Raw genomic sequence first — 27998 nt, 5'->3', positions numbered from 1 at the left:
GACAGTTTTTCCCAAATTTTTATTCAAAAAAGCAGCGTGTACGAGCTGAAACCTTTACACATTCTATCTGAACCACAAGAAAAAGGTTAAAATCCTCCATAATTTAAACATTCATCTCACAAAAATAACATTGATTTCTTTATTCTCAAACTGGTAATAAAAGGCTACAAAATGACTGGATATCTATGCACAGAAATAAAAATATAGAAAAGTCAGTGTGGCTGGACTGTACACAGGTGGCTTCCTAATCTTTTCCTCGTCTTCTTCATGCTATCATTGCTTCACCATCAAGTGAACTTATATGTGTGACTGTTAAGGAAAGTGACTTTTTTTCCACAGCACACATCACTGTAGTCTCACTAACAGTGCAGCTCCTGCTGTTTAATACAGATGACGTACTACATGAGGTGAACAAATGATACGTTTCTTTACATATCATATCTTTTATAATAATTGTATTATTCTAAGTGCAAAAAAAATCATACATTGCTACAGATGTCACCTTACTCAATGATAGCTTTGTCCTGAGCTGTCATTGGCTGTAAAGGATATGAATCATAGTCGAGTTTCTGGGTAAGAACTCCTGTCAGGATGAACTCGGCGTTATGGACATCTGGACAGAGACAACAGCCAACATTAGAGAAACACTGCAACACATCAGCACAAGCTTTACTGGATTGTCATGGTTTACAGACACAGTTCAAATGATGCTGTTGGTCACTTATGTATAGTGAGTATTTGAAGACACCCTGTGGCGTTTTAAGACCACCAGTAGTTCTGTGATAATGTAGTGTATTATTGTCTTTCTTAACCTAATTTCAGTAGTTTCAGCAAACTCCTAAGTTGTTTTCTTTGCTTGATGCTGGCCAATAATTTGACTCTTCTGAAATAGAGTAACATTTTTTTCTTGACCGTTTCCAAAAATGACTCACTGCATCAGTTAAGGTTGAATAACTTGTTTGCCAGCTGAAACATATTAATCACTGCAGTAATTCTCCATCTAGCTCAACTGCCTCCCATTTCTCTAGATCATATAAGATTTCTGGGCTCAGCCAGAGTGACCATCAGGTTCTTGGTCATTGCTGTTACCAAGATCCTCCCAATTACGCAGTTTGGCCAGATGGCCAGCTCTAGTAATAGTCCTAGTTATTCCAAACTGTGCTCTTGGCATCCTTCAATGCAGCAGACATTCTTTCGTAGCCTTATCCAGACACAAACACAATCCTGTCTCTGAGCTCTGCAGGCAGTTCCTTTGATCTCATGGCTTGGTTTCTGCTCAGATGTGCATTGTCAGCTGTGAGACCTTATACAGACAGATGTGTGTCTTTCCAGGTCGAGTCTAATCCCACCTGGTGGTGGACTCCAATCAAGGTGCCGAAACATCACAGAGATGATCGAGAGAAATGGGAGGCACCTGAGCTAAATTTCGAGTGTCATAGCAAATGGTCTGAATACTTATGTTTAGTTTTTGCTTTGTCATTATGGGGTATCAAGTGTAGACTGGTGAGGGGTTTTTTGTTCACTTTAGCATAAGGCTGCAACATAACAAAATGTGAAAAAGGTGAAATTGTCTGAATACTTTCCAAATGCATGTACGCTGATACCAAGTCTAACCTAATACCTGTATTTACACAGCAGAAAAAGATATGCAATTAAATTTAATATGTATCTGGTATACTGAAATAACAGTTGTAGCCCACTGAAGATAGAACCACTTATTTGTTACCAGCTAAGATACAAGGATTTCACCGCATGAAGATTAATTAGCAAGGGCTGATATGAACTGTTGGCTTGTTGGCATTTTAGTGAAGCTGATGGTTGGCTAAAAACAAGAAGCTGCTCTTGATCTTTTTCTGCATGCTGCATCTCTACAATTAACTCCTTTATATACAGACCCTTTCCAAAAAATTAGAATATCATGGAAAAGTTTATTTATTTCCATAATTCCATTCAAAAAGAAAACTTTCATAGATTATAGATTCAGGGCCCACAATTTAAATGATTTCAAGTGTTTATTTGTTTATTTTTACATAATTTGGGCTTCCAGCTCATAAAACCCACAAAAACAGGAATTCAAAAAATTAGAATACTGTGGAGAAATCAGCCCAAATTTTGCGCGGCATGAATGTTTTAAACTGAGTGTCACACACTAATCATCTACTAAACTCAAAGCACCTGCACAGGTTTCCCAAGGTGTCATTAAATTGCTTCAGTTTGGTTCAGTCTGTAATTGCTTTCTAAAACTGCAGTAGTCAGCACTTACATGAACATAAGGCTGTGTGCGTGTTCCTTGGTTTGGTTATCTTTCACCTGAATGCGTACCAACCAATGGGGACTGACAGGGCTTGATGCTTTTTCGCCAAAAAGCACATGGACTCCTAAATTGAAATTTTTTGAAGTGCATAAAGAACTTCAGGGGCACAATAAAAATTTATCAAATAATTAGTTTTTCCTTAATACAGGGATACGACAAGACATTTACAAGCAAAATTATTTAATTTATTGGAATACATAAAGTATAATAGGTTTTTAATTATTCAATTCAACTGTATTTATTTAATAATAAAGTAATATTTATACTTTAAACTGCTTTAAACAGTATGAATGGTATAAACATCTCTATAATAAAAGTAGTTTTTGGTTGTCAATTGCTCATTTTGCTTAGACACAAAGGATATTACTGGTACAGCACTTGTGTAAGCAGGTCGTCTGGCCCGCTTTGAGCTCAACTATACATTTTACAGTTCGCAAGCATCTATTTTTAGTTGCAAATGCAGGTGAATGGTTTGCACTGTCCAACACCTGACTGAGGGTTAAGATTTGGTTTTAGGGTTCAAGTTTCAGTTAGGTCTGGGTTAGGGTCAGGGTGAGTGGCCCCATGTGTGTACTGTAACAAACATACGTACATACATACGTGTGTGTGTGTGTGTGTGTTTGTCTTACCAATGTTTTTCAAAAAGTATTCTCTACAGAGGTGAAGGTCATTGTCACAGGAAATTAAGATGATTTCAGGAAGGTTCTGCAACACAAGACCAACATGTAGTTAGACCTCTATGAATAAATAAACCTAAATTCAGACTAAATCACAGGTATTTTAGTGTCTGCTTTATTTAAGTATTACTCTAGGATATTTTTAACCTGGGTCTTACTTTCCTGAGTGACTGATAGGGGCAAAAATCTTTAGAATTGATGCAGTTTTGAACAGGAGCGGTGTGCCTGACAGCTGCGGAGGAGCGCTGCAATGTAATCCAATGGGCAATTATCTACATAAAAGTACATTCACTAAAGTGCTGGTTTTTGCTCCCAGTAGGCTCAGACTAACAGGGGCAGGTGGGAGCAGAGGTAGTCCAGATACTGGGCATACAGAACAACTACTGGACATGTTTCAAATAGCAACATGACAGCCTACATTTAAAGAACTATAAAACACAAACATTTTGTATTGAAAGTCAGCATGACTCCTTGAGCAATGTCTGCTTTGACATATATGAGCAGTGCTAAATGTTAATATGCAGTGTCGAGCCTAGTCACATTACCAGACACTAAGTGAATCTGTCATTACCGTAACATTGGAGGCAAAACCAAACTTCTGCCTATAAAAGTTTATATCAATTGGCAGAAATTGAATATAATACATATATGAATAATTTATTTTAGTGCATAATCACCTAAAACTAATAATTGTTGTGTTTCATTCATTTAGAATGAGCCATTTATATTAACATAGGGAGCATGTCTTTGTCAAGTCTGCTGTGTTGCGCCACCATGTCTCTATAATGGCCCAAAATGGATAAACCAAATGCCTTTTGCATTTCTATGTTGACGCAGCAGCTTGTATATGAAAGTTGTCAGCATACATGTCAGCTATTACCAATAGTTTTACAAACAATTAAATACGGTACCTAAATAGACCTGCAGGCAGGTGTTAACAGTGTCCAAGTCTCCCATGCTATTTGTACTCGGCTGTCCATGATATGAAAATATAGATTATTATCATCATTCCTTAACATTATCACCTACCAACAGCTGTGAGCAGTTTGGATAAAAATTCATTTTGGGGATGTGTACACCATATTAGAGTTATCATGCCAACCTAATTTTGTTGTATATTAAATAAACTTCTAAGATGAGTTTGTTTGAAGACCTTGTTCTGTTTGTGCTCTATGATCTTTCTGTAGGAGGGCTGTTTGGCCAACAGCTTTCCTCCAGCACTCTCCAGGATGGACTTCATTGTGCTGAGGCTGGGGCAGATCCCTGGGGTGAGGTAGAAGTACTTCCCCTACATCACCCATCACACAAAACAGACAGAGAGAGACAGCCAATGAGCAACAAGCACAAAAACCATTAATCAGAACTGAACAACACAAATTTTCACTACAGCTCTATGAGTTCTTTCCAGTATTCAAACCAGTGGTCTATGAGAATAATCTCTGTGAAAAATATGGTCCAAATTATTTATATAGTTTCCATCTGGTTATGCTCCAGTTAAAACTGGTCTCATATTGTGTGGGTGTAAAGTTTGTTGTCTGACCTTGAAGAGCGGTGTACTGTGGGCTCTCTTTAGTGATTCCTCCAGACTGAAACCAAACAACACCTCCGCCTCTGCATCCCTCAGATTGTGACTCTGCTCATCTGCAATACAGATATTTATATGATTATAAGTCAACCATAATTTGCCCATTCTGCCTCAAATTTACAGATTTGATAATGGCCACAACATCCACACACCCATGTGTCAATATTTATATAATGCTGTAGCGCCACCTACTGGAAACAGGAAATGACACATTTTGTTCTTTGCCGTGCTGTTACTAGCAGGTTAACCCAATCCACTTCAAATTTGGTCAGGAAAGCCTTAAGCCTTCATGATGACTTGATGTGAAAATTGTATCAATTCATTGCAGGGCATCCACGTGGCAATGGCGAATTTTGTTCCTTCACCATGAGACAGGAATTTGTCATAACTCACAGATACATTGTCCAATCTGGCCCAAATTTCACATGTATGATAAGGGTTCAGGCCTGAAGACATTTACATGTTAATAATCAGGTACAGATAGCGCCACATACTGGCAACTGGAATTTATATGATTTATATATTTTTTGTTGAGCAGATACACGTCAAAGTTGGTCAGACAAGCCTGTTCATTTCCCTCCTGAACTGTTTATTCTTTCTCATCCTTTGTATTCACAGCCTGTCCCTTTCTATGTGACACTTCACCTGTCTCTCTTGCCAAAGTGTCACTCATTTCGTAAAATTATTGCACATTTTTTGAAAATCTTGTGTTGAGTTTGAATAATTTTGGATTTAAAGTTTAGAAGTGTAGCTCAAACAATAAGTTTATACAAGGGCTGTCATTTTTTATTCAAAATCCAAACGTTTGTTCGAACTTGGGTGAAAAGTTGATATTCAAACTGTAATGACCTGTTTGAAATGTAGTCTCATTAAGTGCATCTGACCATTTCAAGTAGTTTACTTGTGATCCAGCAGAGGGAGCTCCATCAGCTTGACCTGTTGACCTATCAGTGAACTATGGTAATGGTAATTCAGTGTTTTTCTGATGTGAAAATGCATATTATTCAGCACACTCAGCCTGAGCAGGCCCCTCTTCAGAAACTCATATTCGCAGCTGTCAAAGCTGGCTTGGAAATATAAACTGGCTTCAAATTAATTCGAAGGAGTTGCATGTTATTTTGAATTCATGTGATATATGACATGACACAACATGTTTTGTACTGTTCTCTAAGTGAGTTGATCAAATTTACCTCAAATGTGGTCAGACAAGGAATAAGATTATATTCATCTTTTATTGTGAAGATTATAAGTCTTCATTAAACACTGCTGCCATGGCAGCAAGGCGAATTTCCAACCTTCACCATTAAACAGGAAGTTGTTGTAACTAACATATACATTATCCAATCTGCCCCAAACTTCACATGCCCCCTTACTGTCTATCTGTGCAGGTGGCTGTCTTCATGTATGAGTCAAATATGCAACTGGTGGGCACGGTAAGTGATTTAACTCATTTGTTTTGTCTCTAACAATCATGCAACACCAGAACCATGTTGTTAGTCTACAGGCATCCAACTGAAGACAGCCAGACACTTTCACTGTCAGAGGTGGGAAGATGAGAAAGTTGCAGTTCAAATCTATTCACTTTAAATCTTGTTTTACCAGTGTTATTTTGTATGGCACACAGTGCAATCACTCACAGGACACAATATAAATTGTCCAATCTGCCTTAAACTTCACGTTTGACAAGAGGCCCGGCCTAAACACATCACCATGTAAATATTCAGCTATACTCTTCGTACTGTTCTCTAAGAGGGTTGATCAGATTCAACTCAAATGTCGTCATACAAGGATTAAGCCTATATGTTTTATTGTGAAGATTGTGAGTCTTCATTAAACACCCTTGCCAAGGCAGAGTGGTGAATTTCCAACCTTTGCACATTTCACTTGTTTAATAAGAGTCTTGGCCTGAACACATCTACATGCCAACATTCAGCCATACTCATAGTGCCACCTCCTAGCAACATAAAATGACATCTATTACACATCGATGTATTCCTCAAGTAGGTAAGCACCTCTAAGAGTCTGTCTTTCTGCACAGGGCTGCCTTTATGAAAGATACAAATATGCAACTGATGGACACAGTATGTGATATTTATCCCATTTGTTTTGTGTCCAGCAGTCATTCAATTTCAGAACTATGTCCTATGACTTGTAGGTTGACAAAGATCCATTTCACATTAGGTCAGAGACATATTATTACATTTATTAGCCAAGAGTGTACTTGTCAAGTTTCAGCCCTGATATAAACACACACACACATACCCACAAATGTCTGGCTCCTCCAGCTCTCTTCCAGCCACTCTGGGCTGACGATGTGTTTGACTACAGACATGGCAGTGAGGAACTTGACAGTGCGAGTCACCTTACTGGCCAACAGGTGAGTGACCTTCTGAATGTTGTCTGCTACTTCACCACCTAAAGCATGTAACCTCTGCAGGGGGGAGGAAGAGTCAAAGTCAGACTGCATCAAATACCATTTAGCAACAGGAGACCACCATGGAGAAGCTAATGTTATTAGTTTTTAACATACAAAGAGCAAGGACTTAATTGTGTGAGTGAGTAATGTTAGCATGCTGTCTGATGGTCACTGTCCTATTTAGACAAGCTGAATCTGATGTTAATGTGGATATAAATGGGAAGTAAAGACATGTCATAATATAAGTGCTGTCTATGTGAGAGATTAAGCTGACTTTACCTTAGTATACTGCTGTACTTGTGCAGGCTCAAAGCCTGTGAACATGACTCGGGGAGTGGACTCTGGAGGAAGCTTCTTACTGGGGGTCTGAATCTCCTCCAGTCTGCACACATAAAGTTGCACTTTTGGTCAAAATATTCATTGCTACATTTCTAACCTGGACAAATGATGCCATGTCATAGCAATAAACAGCCTGTACCCAGATCTGTTGTACTGACCTGGCCTTCTTGTTAGCAGGCTGGCTGGTGGAGTCTGTGATCTTCTGCTTCTGGAGCAGCTGGAGGCTCTACACACCACACAAACAGAGACACAATGAGATGAGCCAGCCACACAACATGAACACAAACATTGCAACATCTTTCAGAACTGTCTGTTTACTCAAACTCCACAAGTATTCAAGTCATTTTCAAATAAAAGCTAATTAGGTTCGACTAGGACTACACTTTTATTGCCAAAATGATAATCCCAGTTATTTTTCAAGATTATTCTGTAATTTAAAGGACAAAATATTTCTACTGTACTTTCACATTAAATAAACAGAACTTCACTTCCACATTGTGCTACATTTCTGCTAATTTGACAGGCCCTTATTAACAGTGCATCTCCTAGAAGCAAAATCTAAAAGATTTTCACCCAAAATTTAAACACGACACGTACAGTTGGAATTGGAAATATTCAAACCAAAGATGGTAAGGATTTACTGATGAACAGTTTCTCAAAGAAGCAGATTCTAATTTGGACAACTTTTTGATCAGAAGAGTGATACATAAAGGCAACAAAGAAAAAGTATGATGTGGTAACAAAGAAAAAGTATGATGTGGTATGTGTGTGTAACAGTGTATTTTGTTAACATAGCCATGTCACAATTGTTCAACCCCTATATAATACTGCGTTTTTGCAGTACACCATGTACCTAGCATAACGGACTCCCAGTAATATCAGGCTGTTTTAAGGAGGAACGTGATGCTTTGTGATGAGAAATTGAACCTTGGACTCTTCAGCAAGACAATGATCCAAGCACACCTCCAAGTCAACCAAAGCTTGGTTGAGAAATAGATCCTTTAATGTTCTAAGTCTTAGAACTTAAAAGTTCTCTTAGAACTTAAAAGTTCTAAAAGGCTAAAGGATGCTCCACAAAGTACTGAAGCTGGGGGTTGAATAATAGTACACATGCACATTTGTAAAAAGAGTCACATTCCTCATTTGAACTCAAAGAAATTTATGCTCTAAAAATAATTAAAATATGTATCACTAAATATTTTTTGTTGCTTAATGAGGCTTTTTATAAAGTATTTTTTTTTGGGCTTTTTTGCCTTTATTCACAGGACAGTGGAGAGAGTGGGGTGGGAGTGAACCATTACATATTTCATGTCCTCCGCTCTGTTGAGTGCGTGAGTAATTCAGCACCACCTGTGTGCAAACAGGCAGTGCCAGACAGCAGAGCAGAGGCAAAGAGGCAGAAATCACCATTCAGACGTGTCCCATGTTTGCCAATATTATAATGGTCACCATTCCTAGGTATAACAGAACAAGCTGACTGAGCTGACACACAAAATAGAAAACAAGAGTGAAGCACACTCGGGCATTCATCTAATCAAACAGCACTTCAACAAACTCACCGCCAAAGCTTCAGGAGATACTTTGATGGGCGTTCTCCAAGCAGCTGCAGAAAAATACCAATGCAAAAGTCAGGACAATTTAATTTACACATACACACACCAAGGCATTCTGTATTATTCATATATACACCCAACAACCACACCATTAAAACCAGTGACAGATGAAGTGAATAACTTTGTTTATCTTGTTACAATAGCGCCTGTCAAAGTTTGGGATATAATAAGCACCAAATGACGAGTCAGTTCTTTAAATGAATGCGTTGGCAGCAGGAAAATGGGTAAGTGTAAGGATCTGAGTGACTCCGACAAGGGATAAATGGTGATGGGTAGACAACTAGGTCAAAGCATCTCCAAAATGGCAGGTCTTGTTGGGTGTTCCTGGTATGAAGTGGTTAGTGCCTACCAAACATGGTCCAAGAATGGACAACCAGTGAACAGGTGACAGGTTATGGGTGGCCAAGGCTCAGTGATGTGTGTTGGCCCATGTGGTTTAATCCCACAGAAGAGCTACTGTTTGGCAAATTGCTGAAACCCTTAATTTTGGCTATTAAAGAAATCTGACAAAACACACAGCGCATGGCACCTTGCTGTGTAGCTGCTGACCAGTCTGTTAGAGAGCCCATGATGCTGACCCCTGTCCACCACCAAAAGTGCCTACAATGGGCCACGTGAGCATCAGAACTAGACCATGGAGCAATGAAAGAGGGTAGTGATGGCCTGATGAATCACATTTTGTTTTACATCATGTGGACAAACTTGGGTGCATGACTTAAAGGATCTACTGCTAACACCTTGGTACCAGGTACCACAGAACACCTTCAGAGGTCTTGTGGAGTCCATGTCTCGATGGGTCAGTGCTGTTTTGGTGGTAAAAGGGGGATCTACACAATAATAGGCAAGCAGCTTTAATGTTGTGACCAATCAATGTATAAGCAAACACATTCATATATGCTGCAAACACTGTCCAAATATTCATAAAATATCAAAGCTAAGGCTTTTGATTACTCCTGACTTGTACAAAGTAATATACATACAGTCACGGAAGCACACGCACCTGACAAGGCAAATGACTGACACACAGAGAGAGCTGGTAAAGAGACGCTGCCGACAAAAACTAGGGATTTTTTAATGGTCCACATTTCTATCTCCTCTTTCTTATCGCTTCTTTCTCCCTCTCCTTCTCACATCAATCTGCTGTCACTACTGTCTCCACTTCCTTTAACCGCTGTTTCAAATTAAAAGCGCCCAAGTATTGTCATTACAACTTTATGTCAGCGGTGGCAATAATTCTCCATTATTGCTCTGTCTTGCGCTATTCCAGTGTCTCTGCCTTTTGTTTCCATCACTGCTATATTTCCATATTTCCATCACTGTTAGTTTTGTGGTTTGGTCATTTTAAGACAATACAATAAGTCATCAAGTCACATTTTGTGAGTTGAATCATGGTTTTCGCTGAAAGATGCATCAAATCATCCTCTCATTATTCTTCAATTGTTCAATAACAATAAAATGCAATGTTCCAACACAAGAATAACTGGCTGTTTTAGTGTAAGCTGTACATACCCAGCAGGTTCTGGACTAACTGTGTGTTAGGCACCAGTGGTTCTGAGTCTGTGTAGATGGAGTATCTGCTGTGCTGAATTTGCCTCAGTGCTTCAAAGTTGCCCAGCAGTATATCACACAGCCACTGGGCATTCACACATGGGATCTTCCATTCCTTGGCCTTCTCATACTTAAGCCCACTGGATCTGAAGAGAGATCAGCAAAACAACCACATCACCAACACTGTGCCTGCTCCAACACAGGCTAGGAGGCAGAAAATATTCAAAACCGGTGCAAAATCCCAATCCTAAACATTTAAGAGCAAACTGGTTCTTGTTGGAAACATCTTGGCTTTTTGGTGTTAAAGTGTGGATCAAGGCTGACTGTAATCCTGTCAGTTTCCAAAAAATAAGAATGTAAAAGAATGTATTGCAAATTAAAATTCATTCAGCATTACAGTTCATGGAGTATTCATTGGAAGGACATTTTTAAATCCTTTGCTACAAGTGCTACAAATGCTACAAATGAGATACTGCCAGCAAGTATTCAATCAATCCCCCGTAAATCTTACTCTTTACAGATGAGGACTGTATTACTGCGACACAGATATCCGGTGTATCTGGCACCAGCCAGGTAGGCCATCAACTTTAGATCATCTCTGTCAGCATCCACAAAACCTGTCACTGATATAATCTGGGAAGAAAGACAGTGAGGGAGAAAAGATGAGAGCACAGAGATGACAGGCAGATGTCAGGAACACCATTTTCAAAAAGCAAGAGTAATGTAAAAGTAATAAATATAATATATATGTTGTAAATAGGTGTGAGGCCTCTCTAAGGCGATTCCACTGATTCTGTTATTGACTCATGGGCAGAATCTCAGAGTGGTGGACTGGAGTGTGTCCACTTTGGTGACATTATGCCTGCACTGATGGTTACCACTGATCCATCAGCCTGAAAACAACTAAAATAACAGAATCCCTGCTGGTGAGAATTGTGAATGTGTGGACAAAAGGAATAGTTATTTGTGGGAGTTGGACCTACATGCTGAGAGCAGGGTTTGGCTCCAGGAGGGAAGGCAAAGGGCAGATGTAATGTCCTATGAGGAGGAAGCATCCTCTTCCTTTTCAAAACAGTGTTGAGCCAGTGGGCTGTTACACAGCGCTTCCCCTCTCTGAGTGCCTGACAGAGAGAACACCACAAACACCAGTTACAATGACAAAGATGCCATGTTTTTGGTTGAAATACACCAAACCATAGAGCAGAATAGCTTGACATTAATTATGCTTTTCAGTAAACTCCCTTTTCTACTAAAGGTGTAAAGTCAGCTCTCAGACACTGCTGTCAACATGTTTACTTTGTGACCTCTTTATCTTCCATAATGTCTCCTTCCATTCCATGACACCTGCTTTCTTTGAGTTTATAGTGTTTATACATACAGATATGAAAAATATACCAATTTACACTATGTATTAGAGTGGTACAGTACTTCCTATAGTACTATATGTTCAGCACAGCACATATCCTTACCTGTACATACATGTTGCTGACTTGGCTCTCACACAGTAGGTGTGTGCAGCGGCTGGTCAGGGTGGGGTCAACAGCACCTCCACATGCCTGAATGACCTGAGGAAGGAGTTCAAACTAATCCATTACCTTTCTGTTTTTTTTTTTTTTTTTTTTTAAAACACACCATTCCCACAACAGACATTTCATCATTAATAGAACTGCTCACAACATTAGCTGATACTCATCTCATACTCATCAGCTGATACGCTACAACATCTTCCTGCTTTTTCTGTGTGACTGTCTTACCCTCTTCCATGTTGCCAGGAGTTGTTTGTCTGCCATCTGTTCTGGGTAGTCAGCAATAGCAAACACACAGCCTAGCAGGAAGCCATCCTGTGGAACTGAGTTTAAAATTGAAAGAAGTTGTAGTTGAAGTGAATCTGCAGGTCAAAGCAAACCATTTCAAGAACTTTTAAAAGAAACCTGCACTGGGAACTGGGGTTTTTATGTATTTTATGTTTTTAATTATCAAATGGGGTCTATGACAGAGGAAGAACTCCCTATCAAGGCAGTTTCATTTAAAGATGGATCTTTTTCTCTCCATTTCAGCTCTACATGAACTAGACCAGCATAAGAGCTTTACCAAAACAAATATTTTAGACTCCCAAAATTAAATCAACATGATCATCTGTGATATTGACATTTAAAATGTCAATTTCCATTCATAGAAAACTCTACTACGTGTCAAATGAAGTGCTTCCTAAGCTAACAGCCTGCCACCGCAGCTACCTGCGCACCCTGCAGTGGCAGTTCAGAGTAGAAAAGTAACAACAGAGAGCACACGGGCAAAATGAAAGTCAGATGTTTGGAGCAGAAAGCGAAGAGCTAGTCCCTCGAAACGGAACATCATGTATGTTTTGGAAGTAGGGCTGCAGCAATTAGTTGATATAATTGACAACATTGATTATGAAAATGTGTTGAAGTAGAATTTTAGTGTTGACGCATCATATAAAACCGTAAAATCAGAAACTTTGTGAGAAGAACCATCTAAATGTTCACTTGTTACTACAATGCACTACTGGAAGTGCTGCAGGCAGTATTGCTTCCATCGTCTGTCATGACTGCATTACTAATGAACGAATGAATGATGAAACAAGTTGAATACAGACTCTGTAAAGCAGTGATGTTAACTCAGTTTCACTATCTCAACTTTCCATATGAGGAACCAGCCAGTGGGAGTGAAGAGGGGTAACGAGAGATATAAAATCAAAGTCAAACGTGTTGCTGTTGCAGATCCTAGCTACTGTCTCTTGAATGGACATTACACATCTGTCAATTTTCCCTGTTTGCAAACAGACTCAATGGTGTAGTCACCAGCTTCTAGCGTACATTAGATTGACAAACTGTATCAGCTTAGTTTGATGTCAAAATGCATACCTGCTACACAAAATGCGTGCAGATTGGCAGGTCTGTCAGTCCATTGCACTGGTCCAGGCTCATAGTAATGTTTCACTATGGACCACTATATTAGATCTGTTACACAATACACCCTGGAGTGCCCACACTAACTGGTTATACTCACTTTCTTGTCCTGGCTCGTGTCCAAAAAGCTGGGAGATATTTGGAGGCTGGAGCTGAGGCTGAAGCTGAGGCTGGAGTGTCGTCGTCTGCTGCTGCAGGGCCTGCTGGGTCTGATGCTGCAGGGCCTGCTGCTGCTGATTCTGGAGGTGCTGCTGTTGCATCTGCTGCATGTGTTGCTGTTGTAGGAAATGGTGCTGCTGCTGCTGTAGATGCTGTTGGTGTATTTGCTGTTGATTCTGCTGTTGCTGTAACATTTGCATACGTTGCTGCTGTTGGATCTGTTGGAGCTGCTGCTGCAGAGCTTGTTGCTGCTGTAGCTGCTGTAAACCAGGCCGTAGGAGCTGCTGGGGCCGCAGCTGCTGCTGCTGGGTGAACGCATGCTGTTGCTGCTGTTGCTGTTGTTGCTGTTGCTGCTGTTGCTGCTGCTGCTGCTGCTGCTGCTGCTGCTGCTGCTGCGAAAACATCTGTTGGTGCATTTGCTGCTGTTGTTGTAGAAACTGCTGTTGCTGCTGGGGCAACTGTGGGAACCCTTGTTGCTGTGCAATCTGTGACTGTTGCTGTTGGTGATGTAGCTGCATCATCTGATGCTGCTGCTGGAGATGCATCATGGGATGCTGCGGTTGCTGCGGTAACTGTTGATGTTGTTGCTGAGCAGCCTGGTGTGACTGTTGCTGTTGCAGTAACTGTTGCTGCTGCTCTGCTGTGAGGGGCTGGCTGGCCAGTTTGGACTGACTGAAGAGAAGAGGGTTAGTATTGTTGGGGGTCTGAGCGTGGCTCTGATTGGGTTGCTGCTCCAATGGCTTTGTCTGATTGGCTGTCGGATTCTGGATGATCTGCAACAGAAGAAGTTAAAATATAGAAAAAACACTGACATACAGTACACGAGTAATTTCATGCTGGCATCATCACTGGTCCATATTCAGTAATATGAGAATGATATTAGCTATGACATGTTGTCCTACTCTTGTTTCTTCAGAGACGGGAAACAGGGATAACAGGGCATGAATGTTCTCAATATGTAGGGAGAACCACTGTTTCTTACATGTGATACATTGGCAGGTCGATTGGCTGGCTGCATGTCAGAGTTGTTAGTAATGTTGCGGAGGGTTCTGGCTGCTGGACTCCATCCAGGTATGCCTTCTGGAACTGATACACCTAACAAGCAGAAAGAGTTGAAACCTTCATCAGCAGGATATTGGGTTAGAAACAAGTAACAGTTGTCGGTTTGATATTGTGAAGCTATTAACAGTAAATAATATTCGTCCATTTTGAGTAAATCAGTACATACAAAAATAAAAACATTTTCAAAAGATGTGCCATCAGACTCTCAACCTGAAGGGTACTTTCCATCCAGTTAAAACCAAATCCAACTGAACCACCCTGACAGTTGCTTACAAAACCTAAATTAAAGAATTAAAGAAGAGCTGGCCAATGGACAATGTCACTATTGCCAAAGGTTAATATTAAAATGAGTTCAGAATATGAGCTCCATTAGTAGGAAATGAATAAATCTTTAATCAAGGAGTTCTAAATTAAAAGCGTCAATTAAACTGAAAACTTACATATTATTATTATTTTTGCCAGCAGGAGTATCAATCAAGACAGTCCCATCAGTGTTGGGGAACAAAATTATTGTATTACAAATTTTGACACATCAAGTTACCTTCAACTTGACAGCAATCATCCACTTTTAAAAGGCAACTAAGGGTGGGCGATCTTCCCCCTCCAAAAAAATCAGATCACAATTTTTTTCACACAATGACGATGTACTGTCGAGAATATCCAGACTCAAACCAGCCTATGGGTTAAACTTTATTTTAAATACGAGGGTCATTCAATAAATAAGGTGAATTTTTCGGTATAAGGACTTTTAATACAGATAGAAGCTTACTTTTTAAAATTTTTTTTGTTTTACATTTTTTTCACATGGATTTAATTTCTTTTGCAGATTAAAAAAAACTTTGAGAGTTTTGGTGATTAACAAAGATGGCCGACCAAAAAGCATGCTCCAGGATTGAACAGCGGTCAGTTATCAAGTTTTTGGTTGCTGAAGGGTGCAAACCCGTTGAAATTCATAGGAGAATGTCAACTGTGTATGGTGCCACATGTTTCAGCCAAAAAAATGTCTACAAGTGGGCTAAATTGTTTAAAGAAGGACGGAGCAGTGGGAAGGTGATGCTCACCGTTTTTTGGGATATGCAAGGCCCAATCACCATTTCATTCCTTGAAAAAGGAAGCACTGTGAACAGTGCTAACTACTGTGAACTGCTGAGGCAGGTCAAGAAAGACATAAAGAACAAACGCAGGGGTCATCAGTCAAAAGGAGTCATCTTGCATCATGACAACGCAAGGCCTCACACAGCAGCCCAAACGGTGCAGACCATCAACGAGCTGAGCTGGGAACTGCTCCCTCATCCCCCTTATAGCCCAGACCTTGCCCCTTCAGACTTTCACCTGTTTGGTCCCTTGAAAGCGTTCACGCGAGGCACAAAGTTTGAAAGTGACAATGAAGTCAAAAGTGTTGTGAGCGACTGGCTGAGACATCAGTCCAAAGATTTTTACGCTGAGGGAATACGGAAGCTTGTACACAGATGGGAAAAGTGTGTGACAGTGCTGGGAGACTACGTTGAAAAAAAAAAAAAAAGTAAGCTTCTATCTGTATTAGAAGTCCTTATACCAAAAAATTCACCTTATTTATTGAATGACCCTCGTATTTAAGTTGTGATTAGCTGTCAGATAACGATATATACAGATAACTTACACAGATAACTTTGCATTGAGAATATTTGACTGTGCTTAGCCAAACCTCTGCCAGACACATGACATAATGTGGCCAATCAGTACATCCATCTAGTGGACCATCATTGTTTGTTTGTGAATGTGGTGTGGCTCCATGTTTAAGAGTAGACCAGGTAGAAGTTAGTAGGAGGATATAAAATTTCAGAATCTCTACAATCCGCTTAAAAAGTAAATCATAGATGTCTTTAAGATCGATCACGATATAAAACTGTCAAATTGTCCACCACTAGAAGCAACACATTATTGTATCTTTTCTCCTAAAGTTCCCTAATGTGAGTTTGGGCTGGCTTCTATTTGGTTGTCTAGCCAAACAGTTGTCTTATATCTCAGAGACACACCCCCTGTCAGCCCATGTAGTGTTTTGGAGACCAAAACAGACTGTATCAAGACTGTCACAGTGAGTCGGCTATTTCAAGCCACTTCAAAACAGCTAATCAGAATCCAACATGAAGTGCTGAAGGACAAACTGGCCAACATGACACTGGTAGCACAATTTTTAAGTGAAGTTTTTTCGAAATTCTGCAAATGGCCAAAGCTTGTTTTTCACTGTATTGTCAGTGGGTTCAAATAGTTAAGATGGATGATCTTTCCATTGTAGCACTATGGCTCAGCAGACAAACAATGGGACGTCAAAATTGAAATCATATTCTGACATAGACGGAGACCAAAAAACCTGTCAGGTCACTGTTACCACAAAGAATGTAGGTCCTGACATACTGACCCTGCTGTGTGCTGTGACTGATGGCAGCAGCAGCAGAGCGAGCCTCTGCAGGCATGGCTCCTCCACTGCCAGGTACAGGAGGCACAGTGGCATACAGGTTGATCATCCCACTGCCTGCAGATGAGGCTGGGTCTTTGCTGCCAGGTGGCCCTCCCCGTCGTCTGGCTGTGCCAGTTGCAATAGGGGGCGTCTGAGTGACGACTTCAGCAGGCGTCCAGTTGAGATTGGTGCCCTCCTTCTCTGTGGAGGAGTCATCATCAGAGTCGTCAAACATGCGTTCGCTGCGGCGCTCAGGTTTGCGGGGGGACGTTGGAGAGACAGAATTCAGTTTTTTGGGTCCTGGTCGTCTGCGGGGGCTGGACTCCTCGCCAGATGAGCCGCCACTAGACAGCCGAGATTGCCGGGGGCTGTAACTTCCATCAGAGTGGGAGTGCTGGTCATATGACTCTGCTTCGCTTTCCTCCTCTTCCTCAGGCTCCACGTACGTGAGTCTGGGGTGATAGAGTGCTTCATCCTTCCTGCTTTTATCTGTAGAAAAGGAAATGAGTCACAGTTGACTGATTTGTGTGATCAGAATGATAATTTTTTAGTTGTAATTATATATGTAATGAATATATTGTGTAGTGAACACAAGCACACAGAACCTAGTCACATTGAATGTTCCAGTATTAGTATCTAACAACTCCACCATACACATGATGTTAAATTACATGAATTTAACTATAACAAGTTCAAACTGTTGACTGATTATTCACATTTGTTTTTGATAAAGTTGCTACAGAGCTACACTGATTATGCAAGTAATGAATTAGCTGCCAGGAAATTAATCAAAATATTTTCATAAACAATTACTTGCTTCTGTTATTGTATGACAACTACTATGTTGTCATCAAACTAAACCACATTAGATTCCACCAAATTTTATATATAATATTCATGTTACAGTAAAAAAATAAATACATAAAAAATATCCTATACTTCAGTTAAAATTAGTAAAAGCACAAAATACATGTTGAACTGAACTCTGTTTTTTTAATGTGTCAAACAGTTTTTATGGATTTGGTTATCATTTTCTTCCTAGGTTGCCATGCCTTTTATTACTTATGCGTGCTGTTTTGTTTACATAGCCATGTGCTTCTGTTCCTTGTGTCTCTGTCTCCACCCCTTACCTTACTCTTTTTATAAGCTGGTCTGTTGGAATTTTTTTTCACTTGATGACTCCCTTTTGGTTACCATTGTGTATACAGGTATAAATACCTTTGAAAAATCCATTTGTGGCGGTCTACCACATGAAAGATGAAGCAATGTTACATGGAAATCAACACAGACCAGCGATAACAGGACAGGTCATACACATGGGCTTAAATGCACAATGAGAACCTAACAGCTGTAATGTGCAATATTTACAAAATATAAAGTTTGCCCCAAGTTTAAATCAAATAATAATTTTGTGATGTGTGTTCTAGTGTTAAATGTGAAATAAAAAATTAGTTTTGTTACATTAGCAACAGTAAGTAGCTCATTAGTGGTGGCAGAGTTGACATTGGGGTTGGAGAAGTATTGCAGTTCCGTTTTCCCGTATAGCAATACGCAGTTTCGGTTTCTGAAATGTTACACACCTATATAGAAATTTAGTTTGGTTCCAGGTACCAACATAGACTTTATCATACATGGACAATATGTACTTAGATGTGGTGGAACAGGAGATTTGCATCATGTATGTGCAGCCAATAAATCTGCAACAACTGCATGATGCTATCATGTAAATATGGACCAAAATCTCTAAGGAATGTTTCCAGCACCTTGTTGAATCTATGCCAAAAAGATTCAAGGCGGTTCTGAGGGCAAAAGGGGGGTATAACCAGGTACTAGCAAGGTGCACCTTATAAAGGTGAGTGTCTATAACATTGAAAATAATCATTAGCTGCAGCTCCACTATATAATTACATCCTCAAAATTTTGTGAGCACATCATATATCAAATCACAATCACATCTGAATAGTAGGAGTAGGGGTTTAAAATAATCGTTTCTACTAGAGTGTGCACAAATAATTGATTAGTCGATTAATCGACACGGTAACATAATAGACATCTATTAAGAATCGACTAATTTCCATTTGACAATTTTTAATCGGGCAGAACTAATGCTATGGCTCTGTTTCTGCTGAGTGTTTCTTCTCTTCTGCATCTTGCACTGTATTGGTGCAAGCAAAAGACTGCAACAGACGTTGGCAATAAAAAGAAGCCAATTACGGCATTATGCCGGGGGTGGGGGGTGTTGCTTAATGGTCTTCCCAGGAGTTATTGTTTTTAGTAGTTTCAAAATCAGTTTAACAAGGGCCTGCAGGCTGATAACCGAGCTGACGCTAACGTTAGCTCACCTTGTTTCTAGATATTCAGCTTGTTTTTAGGTTACGATTCCTTCAGTGCTCATCGTCAGGACGTTTTTACTGGGAGCTAAATTATCCACAGAGCCTCATTGAATGAAGCAGTTTCATATTTAAAAAAATCAATGTTTCTCTGCGCTGCAGACACAGGACGTCGAGAGCGGCTGTTTGCTCAGCTTGTTTCTCTGATAACTGAAGATCCAGACATCTGATGACAAAAATCCTTCATCTGATTCAAGATGAAGTAATACCATTATATAAAGTGACAGTGACGTGACTTGAAACATTCAAAAAGTAGTTGGGTGAAAATGTATTAATGTCCGGCCATCCGGCCAACAGCTGGGCTTACTAGTTTATTGTACCTAAACGCTCATGTGACAGCTAATGACTGGCGCAAATAACAAACAGCTTTGGTGACTTAAATGATTTCAGACGATATGCAGCTACAGCTCTGAAAAAGAACTTGATGGAAGCCAAAAAAAGTAGCAATAACAACTGATGCATGGACAGCTCTCACGTTCAAATTTTTTGTCACCGTCACTGTTGCATGGACGGTGATGGAAAGATTTCAGGTTGTGTGCTTTAGACTCTCAGCACAGATGAGACACACTGCTAAGAACTAGTCTGAGGTGCATTGTTGATAAGTGGAGCTTTAGCAAGGACTGGCAGATTATTTCGCATGTGCTTCAAATGAGAGCTGTTTCTGAGTCTCATCTGGCAGAGCTACTGGCTCATGTACTTCATGTTTGTGATGTTCTCTACATTCAAGAAGTCTCCTTTCTTAGTGCAGAAGACAGTTGCTAGAAGCTGAAGCTAGTCTGCATAAGTAGACATTTTTAATAGGATAGCCCCTTGGGATGAACCTTCTCGTTTTCAAGGGGGTTAAGGGGGAGTTAAGGACCAATTTCACACACAAATATAGGAAGGCTACAACTATACAATTTATTTATTTTGGGTTTAAAATGTGAAGACATTTATGTTGACATTGATTTCTATTGCCCCTCTCTAAAAAATAAAAAGGGAGTTCATATTTATTTGACTGCTTTTATTTATTGATGAAAAAGTAGCCATATGCAGTAATATAGAAAATCTGGGGATGCAACGCATCGTCATGCATTGTGATGTATGGTGATATCAAATCGAATCGATGACAGGATAATCATAATTGAATGGAATTGTGAGATCAATAAAGATGCACAGCCCTAATGAATAGAAACTACATTTGAAAAAGACAACAGAACTATGTACAAAATAAGTACAGCCTTGTGAAAAAGAATGTTGTTGTTCATCTAACATTGTATTTACCAAATTTTCAGACCTGATTAGGACCAGATGACTTTTTTATTATGTCCTGATACATAAAACCACAGAATTCAAAGAGGAATGCATAAATACTCCAGACTGAGAGCACTATTATTACCTTTGACTGAATCTGTAATCCAGTCCAGGGTGACGATCCTGATGCTAGGGTGTTTCAGGGCACACTCAAACTTGGCCTGAAGAGAAAAAGATACAACCAAACTAAAATTACCACCTCAGGGTTGTATGCCTCTGCCAACCACTCAACTTGCAGGCAGTCTGCCCTTATGTTCCTGAGTTATGGTGTCAAATAATAGTATTTTCAGATGTCATGATGCCACAGTGGAGTTGACCTTTGACCTTTGGATTTAAAATATCATCACTCCATCATTTTATCCTATAAGACATTTAGGTTCAAATCTGTCATAATTAGAGTATGAATTATGAGTTATGGCCAAAAATGTGTTTTGTGAAAACACAGTGACCTTGACCATCAAATTCTAATCACTCCATTCTCAAATCCAAGTGGATGTTTGTGCCAGACATAATGAAATTAATCAGTTCACCCTTGAGGCCAAATGAACATTTGTGCCAAATTTGGAGAAATTCCCTCTAGGCGCTCCTGAGATATCACATTAGGATGGACAGACCTCCCGAAAAGATAATACATCTGGCTATGGCTGGCACAAAGGCACGAAAACACACTGTATAATCAAATGTACCCATTAAGAACACATTACAACCTCCATTTGCACTTGCGAAGGTGCATCTACAAAATCCATTTTCACATCACAGGAGTTTGTGTAAAGTTAACATGAGATCAGCACTGAGGGTGAAAATCAATAACTGACAGAAAGGTCAGTGAAATAGTTACACACAGATCATACACTTACCCCCTTTGGTTCCTTCACCACTAAGTGGGTGACCTTCTTATTAAGGTTAAGCTGACATTCTCCTCCATAAAATGTTATGTAAGCCCACAAGGCATTGAGATCATCTGGAAGCTGTGTACAAACACACACATACATACATACATACAGGCACATACAGAAATATATACATACACATACTGAGTTTAAGATCCTGGACTAGTCAAGTCTTTAAAAAGAAAAAAGAAAAAAAGACACTGTCAGCTGAAGGTACAGGTCCAACACCAGAATGTGGCTTTTACTAGATAACGCAAAATGAGTAAAGCAACATGGAACACACTTTATCGGTTTCAAAACAATCCATGTTTTCACAGGGTAATTCAACTGACCTCTACTGTCTGGATGTATCAATTAAAATCCCATGATGTAGAAATCTTGAAAATATTAGATGGATTTCTTGAAGACAACACAACCACATGACACACTTACCCTGGGAAGACACACCGTCACGCCAAAGAATATCTGTCCCGATTCTGGGGAGAATCCAGTAACTCTGGTGTTCAGGGTTATGGAAAAACAACATAAAGTAATGCCAGTCTTAGTGTGGTTTTTTTTTTGACGAATTTGACATGTTCTATAATGCTTTGGATCAATGAGTCCCTAGAAACCCTTTTTAATTTATATTTATAACAATAATATTCTGTTGTTATTATCATTTCTATTGTTCTTCTCACACTAATGGAGGAATTTTGTTCTTTGTGAAAGGATACGGTAACAGATCTCCACATCGGACTGAGAGGATCACCCAAGATGGCTGGAAAACATGGGGAGTGATTAGTTAAATTCTTCTCCAGTTATACTAGTTCAAAGTGGGTTTAAGTCACTGGTACTGGTTTGAACTAAGGTTGAAAATGAACATTAAGAAAATGAACAAAATCATTACCTTCCACAAACACCACATTAGCGCATGTTCTGTTTTATGAATTCTTTGACATTTTGGGAAATCTGTTATTTATATTTATTGTAATTGTTATATCCCTATTTTCAGTCTTTGTGCCAGGCTTACCGGCTATTGCTTCATACATTCATACCATACAGACATGAGAGTGGCAGGTAGAGCTGGGCGATAAAATAGACATATAAGACATGGTCGATAAAAACGTTGATTGAACTCATTCCACCTCTGTTATGACAGGTAATATGAAAAGCCAATGATAATGAGAATACCCCTGCGTCGAACCAATAATGCGGCTGGAACAGCCACGTCAGGTTAGGTTGACGCACACAGCACAGAGCTAAGGAGTAACACAGGAGTAGCACACGCGCTAATGTTTTTGGTACTGCAGCCGTGTGCAGCAATATGTCAGGAGTAGGAATGAGATAAAAGAGAAAATGGCAACAGAAAATGTTAACGAAAACTCGAGCGACAGCATTACCGAAGACGACACCCCAACAGACACAGCAGAGGACTGACAGGTACAGAGAGCCGGTGGAGACAGACAAGGCTGATAAAAACTTTGTTCCAGTAGAAAATACAGAATATAAATACAAATCTGACTTAACGTTAGCTACTATTTGCTCTCTTTGTCTCATCTTTCTCTCTCCTCCCTCTCGACTCAACTGACTCAGCTATTTTGCTAATTTATAATAGGCTATTGGAGTAGCAGCAATAGTTTTCCCGTTTTGCGCTGTCACTATTAAACATATATAGCGGAGACACTGCAGACATAAAGTTGGTGTCTTGGTCATAGCTCAGTTACCTCTCTCTGACACCATCAACTGGTTTTAACTCATCATACTACCAGTAGATTCAGCTTTATGCTTTGTGTCTGTTCTCGCGACTAGCATACAGCTCTCACCTGACACCGGAGTGGAGAGAATAGGAGAGACTCACACTGCCTGCATCGCGCTGTTGTTCTGCCCTCCATTTTCATCAAGTATTTAACTTTACCGTTAGTATTTGTGGATTGGTCATTTCCAGAAGTTTACAGCCTGTCGCTCTGAACTGTGAGGCAGCTTTAAAAAAAAAGTGTAACAAGTCATCCACTAACATTCTGTGAGTTGAAACATGGTCTTCCCGACTGATGCATCATATAGTTGACATTTAGGGGGGAGCCCTAAAATTGACCTTATGGTATCTTCACATCTCCCTCAGGAGTAAAAAAAAGTTCAACAGAAATAGTGATTTGATTTATATTGAGTTATATGTCGATATCAACTCGTGAAAAATCACACTGTGATATGAGTTTTTATATCAATGATATTATATCGCTGGGTCACGACCTAGTGTATGGTCACACCATGTAGTCCCACATAATCTGCCTAGTGTTAGCTGGTGTCAGCCCTTTATCCATTCGCTTCTTTACTTTCTGTGCTCACTTATACAGTATTTTAATACAGCCGAATTCCCAATTAAGCTCTTCTCATCTACATGTTCTTCTGATTTCAAAGAGTGCCTATCTAACTAAAGAGGGACATTTTTAATTAAACTAAACCTGTCATGGGTTAAATGTGGGCATACAATGGCAAAATCCTTACCTTGACAACAGGGAGGTCAAAAACTTCTCTGGACTCGCCTACCTCTGGGTTGTCCCCATCCTCTGCAATAATGTGCGTGGCCAGAGCATTGTAAGACACCTCCTTCCCTTTTCCTGCTTTTAGCAGCTGTACCACCTGGAGCATAAGCAGAAAATTCAGTAAGATTCTTCTCATACTCGTCACAAAGCCAACACTGGCCAATGATTGTGTGATAAAAAAATCGAGAGATAAGCAAGAACAAACACTCTCAAAAATACTCTCAAATTTAATCACTTCTAGGCGTTACTCTTAAAGTAGTTCAACACCCCTAACATTCAAGTTGTAGGAGATAAAGCAACTGCATGCTTCCTATGAAAGTGAGTTTGAAGAGTTGGTAGTTGCCACAGGATGTTTTGAAATTCTAAATCAGACAGGACTGTGACCATAACTTCAAACTTACTTAAGCATTTGACCACCAAAAATATTTTCTTCGGTGTGGTGAGTTAGGGTGCATTCAGGCCAATATTTCAAAGCTTCCTCCATCATTTCAATGAGACAATTGTATTCTCTCCAGCTTTTATACTAGTTCATGCTCTTTTTAACAACCAATGCAGCCATTAACATTCCTGTATTCCAGCTATATAGAACTACCAGATATGTGTTTTAAAAAGCCATATTGTGATGGGCTTTCATGATGCTATCGTGATACCTTGTGGCAATTCAGTATAAATCAATACAGGACTGAATGTGGGCAAGCTACACGGCTTTATAATATTATCTTGCTTACACCTTGTCTTTTACTCGTATTTATGCCTTTTTTTCTATCTTTTCAATCTCTGATGCTGCTGCAACAATGTAAATTTCCTTGTTGTAGGACTAATATAGGATTATCTTATCTTTCTGCAAGTCACTCGTGAGGAATATTAACAATTAAGAGCCAACATTTGAACAACAACAAAACACAAACATTACGATCCAACACATTTCATTAAAAGTTGTCAGCACAATTGAATTCCTTGAGGGATGTCTGCTTTGACATATTGGAGTTGTGCTAATTGCTAATATGCAGAGTCTAGTCCCATGCCAAACACTTGGTGAATCTCTCACTGTCGTAACAGTGGAAATAGGCATCTGACCTCTGTGGATAATTTGGCTCCTGCTAAAAACCTCCTGAATAATGAACACTGGAGGAATCCTAACCTGAAAATAAAAATGGCAATAAGTAGTTTAACAATGAAGTAGGGGTGCATAATTATCAGGCCTGATAAATTATCAGTATTTTTGTGAAAAATGTGCCGCGAGCGAGGCAGTGCTGAGCCAAAGACGCATCACCAACTCTGTGTGGATCAGCAGGAAAATGGTAGACTATTTTAAAAACTCACAACTTGCCACCTCCCATCTGAGAGTTCAGGGCAGAGGTCAGAGCTACTAAAATATCAATTTTTAATCACTGCATCTTAGCCTTTTTACTCACTTGAGTGGAGAAAACTGCAGATTACATGCAGGGTTTTTTTTTTTTTACCTTTCATACATGAATTATTATGTTTCTATTCTTCTTAAGGCATGAAAAAACATTTTTGCGTGTCATTTTCTTAAAACACAAAAAAAAATTAAAACAAAAATGGACACAGTGGACACATGATTATAATGATTATAATTTCCTCCTAATATAAAATCAATAATTCAAAATTTTAACAATAATATTACTCCTTAGATGTTAGCTGATGTTACCAAAAGTTTTTTGCCTGCAGCGGTCTATAGAGGGATTGGCAAGATATTCCTGAGCTGCTCAGCATTTCTGGCCATCCGTCATCTGACTCCCTGGCCATCTTGGTTTTGAGTAATTTGTGTGACACCTACTTTGAGCATCCAATGTGGTGGCTGATGTGCAACTTTCCCATCAAAACCCATGCATATACAAGAAAACAGCTTTTTAATAGCTGTCCACTGTAGTGACCACTATGCATTTAAATGCATTTTTCATATTTAACTATGCAGTTAAATATGAAAATGTGAACTTATCAGTATCGGCCATCAGAGGTAGTTAGTTATCTTTATTGGTATTGGGTTGTAATTTTTTCATATCATGCATCCCTACAATGAAGAAGATCCACTGATTCAAGAAAACACTCATGGATTTCAAAGGCTGCAGCACTTCAACAAACTGTCTGTTAAAGCTCAATATTCACTACAGTCTCCCTTATACCCTCATATTTATCACTTCTTTGTCCTGCATTTAGTAGCTGCTTTGTAACAGACCTCATCCTGTTCCTGCAATGCTAACTGAAGACCTGAAGTTATTACCAAAAGCCTAAGTTGTGCCCGGTATGCATAGAAGACCATGTATGGTGCCTCTGTCAAGAGACAAGGGTTGAACAGAAAAATACAGCGCCATCCCAGATCTGATCCTGGCAGTGTCTGAACTGAAATGCAAAGACATTGTGGAAGAAAAAGAAATGCCAGCGGGAGTGGTTGTCACCACACAGTCAAGTGTGGTGAATTAAAAGAGGAACTGTGCATATTTTACACAACCAGAACAGGACATGACCCATTAAGATCTGGAACATTTCTCCCACAGAATCCAAAAAAATTTCCCCTTGGACTGAGCTCAGTAAAATGACAATTCTGAGTGAAGGTATTATACTGACTGTGTTCATATTATTCTTTCTCTTGAGAAGTAACATGACAAGCTGAAGTGTCACGTGACAACGATAGGTGAGCGACAAGCTCACCTATTGTTAAAAATAACACTTAATGGATGAACGGATTCTTGCGTCTCTACATGAAACAAGAAGAAACAAGCTCCAGCAGAGACTAGGACTCGCTATTCGGCAGGAAGTACAGCTCTGTGTCCCAGGTCTCGTGTAAGGACGACTGACACGGCGTAATTCTTGCGCGATATGGGGTGCACTATTTAGCAGGATGGCAGGTTGCTGCAGACTGACAGTTTGTCCGATCGGATATGTATTTATATTAACAAGTTTCAATGCGCGTCTCATTAGCGCACGAGCGATGACAGCACTGAGACTACTGATCACTCACGTTTTAGAAAAAACGAGCTAACGAACGCCAGCTTTAGCAGTAGCTTAACAGGACAAAACGCAGCCTATGAGCTAGCAGCTAAACATCTGTGCTAATGCTAAGATGCAGTGCTAAGTAGCTTCTGTACAAAATATTTACAGCTCACGGGTGCCACACACTCAAAACCACATCAGACATAACACAAGGACCGCCACAACCCCTCCGTGTAAACTCACTGTTTCTGGTGTAGCATGTTAGCCACTTAGCCAGCTACTTTTCCTGCAGTACCTCATTCACACTGAATGGTGCTAGCTAGTTAGCATGCTACATACTTGGCTATGTGGAGCTAACGTCTAAGGGCTCACCTTTTGGTCGATGTCTCCCACCACGTAAAATTTGACATCTTTGAAAAGTTCATGGGCAACCACATTTTCCTCTTGAGACATGACTGTCCACGAACGTCCCAGGACACAGACATTAAAGCACAGGGTAAGAGAGGGAAGTGTCTGTATTACAGCCGCTACTCCGGAGCGAGCCGTACACCGGACACTGTAAAGCGCCAAACCGCTAAGCGCGCCTTGGACCACAGCATTCTCAGATACTGTGGGGGAGTCTGCTTGTCTAATCTAATATTGTCTAATCATTTACCGTGTTTACTTAGACTTTCCAATGCATTGTGTCGTCTAATGTGGCTCTGTGGAAAGAAGACTTGATCAGAGTACCAGTATAACTGATTTACAGGGACGGGAATATATAAAGATTTTTTCTAAGTGACATGTAATCCCCTGTAATGTGAAAGTTGATGTTTTTGTCTAAATCAGTCGATCAGATTATCTCTTCTAGACAGCGAAATGAGGACTTTTC

At 39.8% G+C, this 27998-nt stretch overlaps 1 protein-coding gene across 1 annotated transcript; it reads right to left on the bottom strand.

Moving 5' to 3' along the window:
• Nucleotides 1–27708, bottom strand: paxip1 (PAX interacting (with transcription-activation domain) protein 1). Its single transcript, XM_051070198.1, has 23 exons — nt 27500–27708; nt 24135–24269; nt 22367–22410; nt 22086–22149; nt 21621–21731; nt 20849–20924; nt 17042–17569; nt 14564–14676; nt 13523–14354; nt 12247–12341; nt 11962–12057; nt 11476–11613; nt 11004–11125; nt 10454–10638; nt 8891–8934; nt 7490–7557; nt 7272–7374; nt 6839–7007; nt 4532–4632; nt 4145–4279; nt 2944–3019; nt 554–613; nt 1–304 (listed from the first exon to the last, which is right to left on the bottom strand). Exons 1-23 carry the CDS (start codon nt 27578–27580, stop codon nt 288–290), a joined length of 3393 nt encoding a protein of 1130 aa, XP_050926155.1. The 5' UTR covers nt 27581–27708; the 3' UTR covers nt 1–287.
• Between the last annotated feature and the right edge of the window lie 290 nt (nt 27709–27998).

This window comes from Lates calcarifer, linkage group LG4 (assembly GCF_001640805.2).
Source record: "Lates calcarifer isolate ASB-BC8 linkage group LG4, TLL_Latcal_v3, whole genome shotgun sequence".
In the NCBI taxonomy this organism is placed as follows: domain Eukaryota; kingdom Metazoa; phylum Chordata; class Actinopteri; family Centropomidae; genus Lates; species Lates calcarifer.
Note: the sequence above shows the minus strand (reverse complement) of the source record. Positions and strands in the feature narration are given on the sequence as shown.